General features: G+C 36.2%; 2 protein-coding genes across 3 annotated transcripts; one reads left to right on the forward strand and one right to left on the reverse strand.

Moving 5' to 3' along the window:
• Positions 1-77: 77 nt before the first annotated feature.
• Positions 78-5017, forward strand: LOC139808126 (NCK-interacting protein with SH3 domain). The gene is made up of 9 exons (XM_071769791.1): positions 78-462; positions 575-765; positions 829-1719; positions 2010-2212; positions 2283-2386; positions 2464-2682; positions 3278-3450; positions 3547-3644; positions 3733-5017. Exons 1-9 carry the CDS (start codon positions 435-437, stop codon positions 3821-3823), a joined length of 1998 nt encoding a protein of 665 aa, XP_071625892.1. The 5' UTR covers positions 78-434; the 3' UTR covers positions 3824-5017.
• Positions 5018-5299: 282 nt separating this feature from the next.
• Positions 5300-12831, reverse strand: Tpnci (troponin C type I). 2 transcript variants are annotated; one of them, XM_071769797.1, is made up of 6 exons: positions 12500-12831; positions 11044-11074; positions 8439-8582; positions 8020-8139; positions 6780-6911; positions 5300-5666 (listed from the first exon to the last, which is right to left on the reverse strand). In XM_071769797.1, exons 1-6 carry the CDS (start codon positions 12521-12523, stop codon positions 5638-5640), a joined length of 480 nt encoding a protein of 159 aa, XP_071625898.1. In that variant the 5' UTR covers positions 12524-12831; the 3' UTR covers positions 5300-5637. The 2 variants fall into 2 exon arrangements, with proteins under 2 accessions (XP_071625898.1, XP_071625899.1); XM_071769798.1 differs by having other exon boundaries at positions 12521-12812.
• Between the last annotated feature and the right edge of the window lie 381 nt (positions 12832-13212).

Here is a 13212-nt window from a genome sequence, read left to right on the forward strand (position 1 = left end):
TAAGCGTATCAAACGAAATGGTCTGCAAATTAAAGTCCGAGTAAGAGGCAAACCGAGTGGAACGATCGCATCGCGATCGATAATTCGCGCGAATTTGTAACTCGTGCGATAGTGAGCGGGTGCGATAACGAGCAGGTGAATGGGTGAACGGCGGTACACTGCGGTAGCTCGATCAGCTCGATGCCGATCTTGCGGTAATAAGCGCCGGTCAGTGCGTCAGTTGCGGTGACGCGGTGACGGTGTGATATATACCACACGCGCGCACACCGAGAGACCGGTCGAGGCAAAAAAGCCATTGACGGAAGAAGGCAGGTAGGAGGGAAATGAGATGCCCGAGCGCGAACGAAAGTAAGTAGGCGGTCCTCCGGCGTTCCGGTTTTCACCTGGGCGTTGTCGCCGTCGGCACCGTCGCGTTTTCACTCTCGCTTTCGACGATGGACGATAACAACGCGGCGAGGTTAGGTAAGTGCGGCGTTCGTATTTATTATCCCAAGTCGGGACGCATGTTTCCATACTTTTGGAGATATTTCCTTTTTCTTAAACGGGCTCTCCCTTAAATTCTGCATACTTGCAGCTGCAGACAGCTACGAAATGGTCAAGGCCCTTTACGACTTCAAGGCCACGTTTGCCAAGACTCTCAGCTTCCGGGAGGGTGAATTTTTTATCCTGCTCCAGCGTAATGTCAAGCAGAAAAACTGGTGGCAAGTTGTAAACAGAGGGGGACGTCTAGGCTACATACCATCCAACTATATTACCTCCGTAAAGGTATGTGAGACTTGTTTCGAAAGACATGTACGAACATTTGTATTGTTAATTGTGATCTCACAGGCGCAGCCCCAGTTTCTGATTGACTTTTTGGAAGACTGTATACTGACTTTGGAGACGGAAATTAAGAAAGACGGCGACTCGGTGCAACCCGACAAACAGGATCTCTTAGCGAAGCTAGTAGAAAGGAAGAAACAAGTCGAATTGATCAAAAAGTCTAAAAGACAAGCGCCTAAACCACCAGAATTAGATTGCGGCATTGTTCCTAAAGAAACACATTCCGTGACTGCTTGCGACAATACAGAAGCGGATGTTAGATCGGCGCCAAGCAATGCTTCTTACGCAACGGCACAGACAACCCTTCGCGGCAATAACACGGATCACGTTGAAACAAACGCGCAATGTCAACGGCCAAATGGGGACGAGCAACGTGTGCAATCGCTTCCTCGTCAGTCGTCTTCGGACATTGTGCAGAAAATCCAGTTACCACCGATTACGGAAGTTCGTAAAAGCTCCTCCCAGGGTAGCATACAAAATGTATCCAGCAGCTCGTCAATTAAAAGCAATTCGCCCGCTAAGACCAGCTCGCCGACTAAGAGCAATTCCTTGCAAGCCATTAATTCGCGAAGCGCTTACCAACTGCTCGATCAAGTACGCAAAAATACTCAACTTAGTCACGAAATGTCAAAAGTAGCAGTCACAGTCGTAGTGTCTAGCCTGCGGCAGTTGCTGCCAGAAACTGTAAGTCATTATCTCGATGCTTTGCTGCATCAGCTACAAACACCATTGACCGTGTCAAAAATGAGTATAGAAGAAACTTACGATGCTAATAGGTTGAAAATTATTTTTACTGAATTGACTTCGTGCAAGGAAGATTCACAGCAAAGAAGTTGGATGCTTTACGAAGATGAATCCATAATCGTGGAATACATCAAAGAATTGACTGAAATATTGGTAGGTATATTTTTGTATTAAACGGAGCAACTTGTATTGTATCAATATCACATGCTTAGTATTAAATTTGACTTTTAATATTATAGCCTCTCTTCAATTAAAATTTTTCCAAAATTTATGTCAGTAAACGCATTTAAAAATGTATGATTGTCTACTTTTCTAGTTTTATGTTATACATTAAATATGCACAATATGATTGTTAATACTAAAAATGTGGTATAAATATAATTCACTTAGTTTTACTTATTATTAAATAATTAATATTTGTACATATATCTTTTTTTTTTCAGACTAATGCCGATGTAAATGTGTCGAGATATGTTTTAAGGCAAGATCGATACAATGGCGTAACAATATTGGTACAATATTATCAGATGGAGACGAGGTGGACCATTAGACAACTGTTGCTGCAATCATTTGGCGTTATGTGCAGTTTAGATCCAGTGGTTCTAACTATAATGTTAAATAGTATTTTACCAATGGAACTAGCGAGGTATTCAAGACATATTTAATGTATAATAAAGCATACAATATTTAAATAATAACAAAAATTCTTGTTGCAGAGATATGAAGAGTAATCCCAGGAATGTATTAAGATTAAATTATTCTTCGTTACTGCTTACAATGATTTTTTCAATGGGCGAACCCATGCCAGTTACACATTTAGGTGGATAAAATAGATCGTACACAATATCATTACTAAAAATAGAAAATAAAATATTTATCATTGTTATTTTGTTACAGAACAGCTTGGTACAGACTTTATATCATTCCTATTGGACCTAATAGAAACACCACCTGATACGGATCTAGAAGATCAAATCCCGGACTTGTTTATAAACTTGATATTATCCTACAACTTGCAATTTACAACGTCTGAGAATATTGTTCTAAACGCCTTACGTGAGCGAACTGTAGCTAAAACTTTCACTGAAAAAATCTTATTTCTTTTCAACAGAGAAGGTAAATTTTATGCAATATTGTATATGATGCATACACTGCCAAGCAAAAGTTTGAGACTATTAATTGAAAATTGTCTACTCTAAGAAATGAAATCGAACTTGTGCGTTATAATTTAACATATTTTTATTATTTTATTCATTGTTTTATAATAAAATGAAAAATAATGGAAAATGTTTAAAAGTTCTACAAAAAATATCTTACAAGATGAAAAAAATATTAGATACTTTTTTGTCAAAGTAGCCACCCTTATATTCAATCACTTTTTTTTTTACTAAGTAATCTAACTACAGATTTATTTATTTTTTCCCGACAGAAGACTCTTTTACTCATCTAAAATAATTTTAGTTTTGGAAAAAAGGCTTTATGATCGTAATCCATTTTCTTGAAATTAAACAATGCTATGTTAACCACAACTGTGCTAAATGTAATGTCTACTTACTTTCACATTAAGAAAAAATATTGAATGAGGCATGAATCAGACTTTAAAGTAGTATTTTTGGAATAATTTTATATGTGGTTTCAAACTTTGGACTCGCAGTGTATGTATTATACATGTCGGAGATGACTGCTTGAACTAATCCTTAATTTACTACAGAGGATCCGGTACGGATATTTGACCACGAGCCACAGCCGCCGCACTCTGTGCTGAAACTTTTTGTCGACTTGTTCAGTAATGATGCCATAGCAAGTCTCTTCTACACCAATGATGTGAAAGTTCTTATTGATATTATACTACGACAACTTTTCGATATGTTCCCGGGTGATAAGGTATTACATTACGCTGTGACAAAGAAAACTCATATTGGACCTATTAAAAATGTTTTAGATGTATATCTAATCTATATTTTTAATATGCAAAAACAGCGTAGGCAGTATCTGGAGCTTTGCCGCCGTGTTCTACGCACGTCCAATTATAATGAGCATCGCCATCGATCTGGAGACTTATTAAAATGTTTTACAAGGTAAAATGGCATGCTTTATTACAATTTATTATAAATATTTTCGTATAAAATTTATTTTATTATATGTATATCTTGTATTTTATGCTAGAATATTTTGCGAGGAGACAGCAGAGAGTCACGAAGACCAACAAGTCGTACGCGAAATTAGCAACGAATTTCCACATTTGTTCAGAATGTGACATTTAATTCCCCCGTCTGATCAAGATTTGGACGAAGATGACTTGCAAACTCTTGTTTAAGCGGATCTGAGAATTTGTCAACGGTAAAGAGGAATCAAATTCATGACAAATTTTGTTGATAGCCCTTATGGCTTTCGTATATTTCATCTAGTAAAGGGAAACGCACACAGCTTATGTTAGCTGAAGTAACGATGATATGTTTTACGACTGCCATAAATAATGTCTTCATTCTGTTGGTGCTACAAGACGTTACTCTTTGCGTAAGTGAATTATTTAGTAGGAAGGATATATAAAATTATATATAGATATATATATACGCGTAACATGAGATATAACAAAGAATTCCTTTTCATTCTTATTACGAGGACCATTGATATCTAAGAGCATTCCAACATTCGCATAGTTAAATGATATAATAATTATGTAATAGTTAATTGATAGTAATATATAAGTAAAATAATTTATACATAGAGATATATATTGAGATAAACTTTAATATATAAACACATACAGCTGATACATACATCTCTGTGTGTATTGTTAAAAGAGATGGAGAAATTATGTAAAAATTATTAGTATTGTTTCTCCATAAAGTGTAGTCTAGTCCACGTCTATACATGTCAGAACACAATATTCTAAGTCATAGGAATTATAAAAAAAAATTCTAGCTTATATCTTGTTTTCCAGAGGGATACCAATACTTTCTTTAAATATCGTTATTTTGCGAATGTTTTGATCACGACAAAAAATTTCTAGATAAAAATTCGGACTCGTAAGACTTACTAGGTGCCACTGCAATCCCTAAACTTGCTAGTCTATGATTAGTGACTATATTTTTTGAAGCATGTTATTCTACGTTATGTTTGCAACTATCAACATGTCAATTATAAAGTAATCTCAAATTTAATGTGATTGTAATTGAATGTTAAATAAATAAAAAGTTTAGCTCATAACTGTCATCATATGAAACGTTGTTTTTTTTCTTTCATTCCGTTATTAATAATTTTAAATCTATCTATTCATGTAAACTAAATTTATAATATAAATATGATTATTGGCATTTTTACAATTAGTATCTTTATTATCTAACATGAAAATTGGTAGAAGCCGTAATCTAAAAACGAAGGATTTAATTATATATTGTATATTCCAAAAGGAAAAAAAAAATTAGAAAGAAAAAATATATATATAAAATGAAAAACCTAGAGAAATAAATATTAAATTATATGACTTGGCTCTCCTCTACAAATAGGCTAATAAACGTTATTAAAAATTGTGTTGCGATAGCAGTACAACGCGCTTTGTGTAAATTAGGCCCCCCCTCGAAACAGAATGAAAAAAATTGCTCGGGTAGAGATATTTGAAAGAAAATTTTGGTCTCATGTTAGGTCAAGAAGTGGTGTAAATTTTTTGTTCGTATCATCATATAAACACGGGGAAAGTGTGATATTTCATATTATTAAATAACAGAAGATGTGAGATTTATCTTGGTTTTATTAACAATAAGTATACTGATTTCTCAATGAAAAAGTTTCCAAGCCTTATGTAAGTGTATGAAAGTAAAATTCACTGTTTCATAATAAATATGACGCTTGTATAAAAGCTGGAAATAATTCATTCCGACGTAATGCGACGTTTATGGTGGGAATTTACTTCCAAGACTAATCATGAAATGTGGAAAATATCTCTGTGCGAAAAAATTCGATGTGCATTGATTCTTTGTAAACACGTGAATGATTAGTTTCAAGATGTGATTGTATGGATTGCATAAGTGTCTTTAGATCCAAAAGCAGTTCACCAATCATTCAGGATAATTATTCACCGGTCATCATCTCCATAAACTCTGAAAAGGAAAAGAAACATATATTTGCAGCAAACGTTCCTTTTGTTTATACGTTACTTTATTTTAAACTAATAAGAAATTTAGACACAATAAATTTTCTTCTTTCGCAAACACATAACAATGTCACTAAACCATATTTCGTTGTAAAACTTTTGAAGATTTTAATTATACTTGTAAAAAATACAAATTAGTATTAAAACTAATTCTTTAAATAATCGATAAGTTTTCTAATCGATAAATTTCATTAAAAGAAATTAGTTTTCTCTATAAAATTTTGCTCTATTTCCTTTCGTCGGTGAATAATAAAACAGAAATGAAAAATGGGCCAACTTCCAAGTTGATTTTATCTCTTCAGAGTGAAATCAGACAGCAAAAAAATAGCCTATTACCTAACAGGACGTCCTTTATGTATTGCCAAAGTTTTATAATTTTTTGAATTTCCGAGTTGAGTTTTTTCTTGTAAAATTAAGGACTAATTTAACATTAATAATTTAACATCTAACTTCCTCCTAAATCTTATTAATCCAATTGTTCCTTTAAGGGTTACGGTTTCTAATTCAGAGTGGCGCACATAAAACCAGTCCAAAATGCAGTTGCAAAACACTGGAGCCGGTTTTATGTGCGCCATTCTATATTTTGGAACATTACACGCGAAATTCATCGGAAATTGGAACGGGCGTGTGATTTTGATGAATTGCTGCGATTTGTTAGGTACGAATATAAAAATAGGCAGAGTCGCGGGATCAGTGGCATCCTCGATCTGCCAGCTCGCCCGGCGTATAAATAAACCGTTTGACTTTCCTCCGTTCAACTTGTGTGGCATACGTTGACACATACCGATTCTCCATAAGAATAAAACGTTGAATTTTTCAATTCAATATCTTTTCGCGTTTTTACAGGTTTCACAATTGTTTTCTTCGAAAATATTAAAGTCGGTGGTATTAAAAAGAAAATGCCTTCATAAAAAAGTTATCTTCTTCGATAAAACTGTTCTAAAATTTCTTACGTGTTTTATCTCATGGTTTCGTTTCAAATTACTTTCTTGCAAGTTAAGTCAACTTACTGGATACCATACACTTGGTTGAGAGAGAAAGAAGAGAACTAAGAACGTACCGTCAAAATCAACTGTACCAGAACCATCAGAATCGATTTCCTCGATCATCATGTCCAATTCCTCGTTCGTCAATTGATCGTCCAATTCTCTTAAAATTTCACGTAAGCATGTCGTTGGGATGTAGCCGTTACCTGGTGGAGCAAGGTGCGTGTATAGAGAATCGCAGGCTCGAAGAATATTTAAGTAGCATATGGGACAAAATTATGATATGACTCGCGTAACATTTTTCAATAAAATTGATGTAATAATACCATCGTTTTCCATCCTAGACAGCACGCATGTCTACAAGACATCGTAAAGACATCTTTAAAATGTCTTTTAGACGCGTATGTCTAAAAGATGTCTTTATGACGTCTTTATGTCTTTATTGTCTAGAATGCTTGTGAAAATCTAAGAATATTGTTACAGGTGACCCTCGAATGGTGTACACCCTTGAATTGTACAGAGACTCGAATAACACGATAAAAAATTGTAACGATCCTACCTTTTAAAAGTTTTTTCGAATAATCTCTTGGAATCAAATGCCGATTTTATATGGATCTTAAATTACACAGTTTTCAATATTACACGGAACCAATTAATTGTGTTATTTGAGGGTTACTTATATTCTGCTTCATTATTTGTATATCTCTGAGAATCTATTCTGGCACGTAGTACTCATCTCTCTTTCACTTAACACAAATAGTAATTGCAAAATTTATCCGTCCCGCGATATTTATCTCCTCGGTGCCAGCCACATTAAAATACGTACGGCTACACACCCTCGATATAATCGTAATTCATGAAAAACGTGTTACGAAATCCTTGGCTCACGGCCGCCACGTGAGCTTCCTTCGTTGGGAATCTCCGGCTTATTTTTACGTTCGCGTATAACGAAACCAATGCGAACTTAATGCGCCTGTTTGTACAAACGTATTCTCAGATTTCCTCGTCGCATATGTCACGCTTGTCACGCCAAGTCTCTCCTCGCTGCGAAATTGATCCGTTTTACGAAGTAAAACATCTACCGCTATATAAATCGCATTTCCATTTTAGGAACACATAAAAAATTATATATATAAGAAAGATGAGAAAAGTCGAAGGAAGATAATTTAGATTTGTAAAAAAAATAGTCGTTATTATTAAAGTAATTATTAGCCATATCTTATCGAAAAAACTCCATGAATTATCTCGCTAACTAATAAGCTGTGTCCGATAAACTGTTCACAAGCCTTATTACGAGATTCGCTATGTATATACCTTCCTTGTCATAGAGCCTGAAGGCTTCCCGTAGCTCCTTTTCCAGCGCCTCCGCGTCTTCCTCAACAATAAATTTCGCCGCCAACGTGACGAATTCGTCAAACTCGAGCCGTCCAGATTCTGCAAGCGGAGTATTGTGAGACAGCGCAAAAATATTCAACTAATTCCACAAATAGAGTTACCGAGGCGCGTTACGGTAAATTAAATCGCACGAAATTTGACAACAACTCGGTAGAGACGCGACGCGCGTATATATGCATATCTGTAAACACTTCAGAAATAGAGAGATAAACAAGACATTGTTATGCTTGGTCAGTAATATTCTTTAAATAGGCCTCAAAATCCGCCGTACCCGTGTCGTAACCGTGTTGATGTCGCGCCGTTGTTAATTAATACAAAGTACGATTAATGATATTTACTATCGGCGTCGACTTCGTCGATGAGCTCGTCCAAGATCTTCTTGTTGAACGGTTGCCCCATTAGCCGAAGAATATCGGCTACCATGTCAGTGGGAATGCTGCCGGTTTTGCCACTATCGAAGCTATCGAAAGCTTTGCGCAGAACTACAAGAGATCAAATATTTTTTACATAAAAAATGCTCTCGTTATCGCAAATCCCGCGATTCGAAATCTGAAGATGATCATAGAAGGAATATGTTTATACATATATTAGTCTCTCAAAGATAATCTACGAATAATATTCGCGAAAATTGCAACGATAACGTTAATCCATAACGTTTGTTACGTTGACAGAGGATAGCAAAAATAAGGAGACATCTGTCAAATAATTGTCATAGAGCATTCTCTGTTTTTTTTTTAAATTTAATGTAGTCTTCTTTTAACTATTGGATGTAGCTGGCATCCGATGGCAAAGAGCTGGAAGCAGCTCTTGAAAAGAGAAACGAAAGATTCTCCTCTCCTTTCTAAACGGTTTCTTCTACAGCCAGTTTCGCTAACAATATAAGTCCTTTCGGTTAAAGACATTAAACGTCGGGGCGATACGCATTTAGACCGTATGTTAACGTACTTCCGGGACGGCTGGCGCTGAGCTTATTTGGCCTGATACGCCGTCGGCTCGTGCCGATGGAATGCGCGACATATTTATCGTTTTTTATCGAATTTATCCAATTAGGAACCGCGCGATTACACGGCTCACGCCTGCGACTACATATGTCCTCGAGTCTTACGACATTTCCCACGAATCTATTAAATTGCACTTAATTTAACTTGACTTTAACTGCACCGATTTAATGCGCGATCCAGATTTTGAGAGTTCTTGACACGTTACCGGTATCGTATTACCGTGCGATATCTTTCTACTCCATCTTCCTACAATATCTTCCTTATTTTTAACTCTTAACGCAAAATTATTCGGCGATAAGCCAATTCCGGTGTAGCAATCATGAGAAATATTAATGTATATGTTGTGTATATTATTATCTAATATGTAACACGTGTATTGGAGGAGAGAGTGGAGTGGAGAGTAGGATATCGCGCTAGGTATATTATCTCTTTTCCTCCATATATATAAATATAATAAAATTATCTAATATAATTTCATTATTATAATATATTATTAATATTATTGTAATATATATATTATACATACAATATTCAAAAATATCAAAAGTATTGCATTACTTATGGAAATAAGGAAGTTGTTACTTTAATGAAGAAAGACGTATATATGTACATAAGTTATCAAATTTTATTTTAGTTATACTGTTATTTTATACTTTGATAGGAATGCTTTGGAAAAAAAAAGAACCTATTGATTAACTTTCGTTTTACTTAATATGTATAAAGATTTTAGAATGTTGGTTCGATCATCGTTGCATTTACGTGGTCAATTAATCCCGTTATCAGCGAAGCGTGAAAAAATTACGTCTTCGGTATATTTTTGGTTATACGCTCCGTATCTCGTTCGTGGGCTATATTCGTAACTCACGGGAGTTAAGTCTCGAATATTCCGCGTATTACTGCGTCTCGATTCAGCGGCGGAAGGCTGCGCGCGATTCCAGGCGTTCGTCTTAAAACCTCCGAGAGCGCGAGAGCGCGAATGTGTCCGGCGATCGCAAACGGTTGGAAAAACGTACGAGGCCTATCTCTCCTTCCTCCCGGGGATATACTTCTTCTCCTATCCTCATCGCGCTTTTTCCCTTCTATTTTCATTTCAATTTATATTCGTAGAATCGATCGTCGTCATCGTCGTCAGGCGAGGATGCTGCTCTTTCGTTTCGTTCTGCGTAGCTATACATAGCCGCGCTCTCCGCAGCTGCCCCCGATCGGATCAAACTCGGCGTAAATAAACTCGGCGAAAGCAATGAAAATTTATCCGTGCTCGATTGCCGCATTCCGTTTGTAAAGGGATTCTATTTTTAATCCTGAGTAGGAACCACGTTCCCGTCGCGATGTCAAAAATGCTTCTGTACCAGCATGATGTCTTCTTCATCGCGGATATATGGCAATTGAAATATATGTAAATACATATTTAGCAATTGTAGCCTACGTCTCATCATATTTCAACGGATATCGAAACTGGCCGTATTATTAAATCGCAGAGATTTATCTTTTAACATGGACTTATCGAGAAGACGTTAATAACGATATCGCGATAGAGAATTCTCAGTGGGTATCTTTAAGGTTTTTAATTCTAAACGATATATATATGGAAGAGTATAGCTTTATGTCTGTTCTTGGCTACTGCGCTCTACCTTTGTTTATTCTCTGGATTTTCTTGGAATATATGAATATCTATTTTTATGTTACAGCAATTGGCAACAAAATCAATAGCTCCGATTACTTTCGCAGTCGCTTCGTTGACTGCCTTTGTAAATAGGATAATTTATATGGAAATTTAAGGGAGATTGTTAGAAATAGTTAAAAAGAGAGTGTATCTAACAAAACTTGGATAAAGTCACTTCATATTTTTTGCCATCGCTTATTAATTTATATTGGAATTATTGATACGACTTTATTGAAAATTTTTCTAGAAATTAACAGTATTTTAAACTGAGATACATACCGGCAATTTGTTCCGGCGGCAGCTCGTCAGCCTGCAAATCGCAAGTTACGATAAAGATGCGAGTTACAATTATCAATAATGATAAAAGGTATTTTTCTAGATCTGTCTATGTCAAACATCGAAAATCTTTATCAGGCTTATCAATCAATAACTATTACACACAAATTAGTAAAGATTTTAAGTGAATTTATTTCCATATCGAACATCGAAAATCTTTATCATTCTTCTATTAATTGTAACCATTAGACACAAATTGTTAAAGGTTTTAAGTGAATTTATCGCGTCTAATTAAAAGTTGCTAGTTATTTTTGGAAGAAACATTCGTGCACTGTTAAAATTCATTAAACAAGTTCTATTTTTCAAAATCTCCGTTAAACCATCGAATTTCTTCAAATTATGAATACAAATTATTTGTTCTGTGATTTCAAATTATAATAGAAATATTTTATGCAAGATAGAATTTTCATGCGTGCAATTCCGAACTACATGTGGACTAAACAATTGAAACTCTTCGATAAAATGAAATATAATTATATAATTCAGATTTATAAAAACTATAGAATTAATATTAACCAAACATTAAGTTTAGTTAATTAAATTTTTTAAATTTATTTTTTATGCAAATATATATAATTAAAAATAGTAAATACCGTAATTTAATTATTTTTTTACATAAATGAATTAAATAATAACATTCACTATTTTTAATAATTTTACAATGACAATGCAATTCATTATTGAAGAATCATTGTTCCATTTATCGAAAAGTCTTAATTACTCTATTCAACTACATCCGTTACAATTAATGAATCAAAATAGACTTTCTCGAACCGCCGCTTCAAACGATCCGCCGTAACTTCGTTGCAACATATCAGCAACGCAGGAAAAATACACTACTCTCGTTTTTTTGCTCAATATTATATTTATACGTAAATATATTCGGAGTAATGAAATACATCTTCCTTCTGGAGAAAAAAATGACGGATTTGTTTTAAAGAAGCGGCCGAGTAAACTCGCCGTTTAAGAAACAATCACGTTTTTCCAGAATCTCATTCATCATGGTATCAAGATACATCTCTCTCAGCCGGAAGTGGCCGATCGGTTAGACACATTTTATCTAGGCGCGCTAGAAAATCCGAGCACGATACACTGTTAATCGCTACTGAATCACGATGCATAAAAAATAAAACAGAATAGGTGCACAAACGAGATTTAGAGACAGATTAGAAAAGAGTGATTTACAATTAAATGCCCAGGTGGCACGTGCAAATAATTTTCGATGATATTAAAAAATATAGAAAGATAGGTAGATAGAAAGGAGAGGTAAAAAAATAAAAAAAGAAATGAGAGAGAGACAGAGAGAGAGAAAGAGACTCGACGGTTAAAAAATACAACAAATAACTACGTAAGTATAGACAATAGGAAAACGTGTGTGTTTACCAGGGCGACGACTTACAATATCATCGATAGAACATACCATGGTGGCGGCGCGAAATTTGACTGTTTTTTCTTTTCTCTTTCTTTTTTTTACTCTACTTAAGACACCGAGGTGTGTATTATTCGACCGGTCTCGACCCGGGTCTTCGCAGGAGCGCGCACGGCGTTAAGTCACGTCCGAAGAGGATTTTTGCAAAACGGAAAACGGCGGGACTCACAAAACCGTGCCCTCTGAAAACTTCTCGTCGCCTCGATTTGACGCACTGCTGCGAGGCGACGCGGCGCCGGGATAATATTCGAATGGGACGATATAGCGGTTGCGTGACCGATCGCGGACCGCGCCCCGGACCCCGGCTCCAGCCAATCGTCGAGGGCGTGTTCGGGTGCTTCTTTAGCGGGATCTCGAGGCTACCTCCGGGAAGGCGCTTGCGCTATTTCTGGGACGCGGTGTGTGTGTGTCAGCGAGACGGTCTCGAGGCGGCGGCGGCTCCTCCTCGTCTCGCGTTCACCCGCGGGATCCGGTGACCGCCGCCGCGCCGGCGAGGAGACGCTGACGTAGCGGCTCCCCGACGGATCAGACCGTGTTGTTCGAATCGAATATTATTTTTAATTCCGGGAACCCCGCGCTCTTCCCGACGTAGACATGAGAGTAATGACTATAAAAGAGAAAGGAGAGAGGCTGTTGCGAGAGATCAAACTCGGGAAGATTGAGATTTGAAGGAAGAATGGGCG

Source organism: Temnothorax longispinosus, chromosome 2, assembly GCF_030848805.1.
Source record: "Temnothorax longispinosus isolate EJ_2023e chromosome 2, Tlon_JGU_v1, whole genome shotgun sequence".
Lineage (NCBI taxonomy): Eukaryota > Metazoa > Arthropoda > Insecta > Hymenoptera > Formicidae > Temnothorax > Temnothorax longispinosus.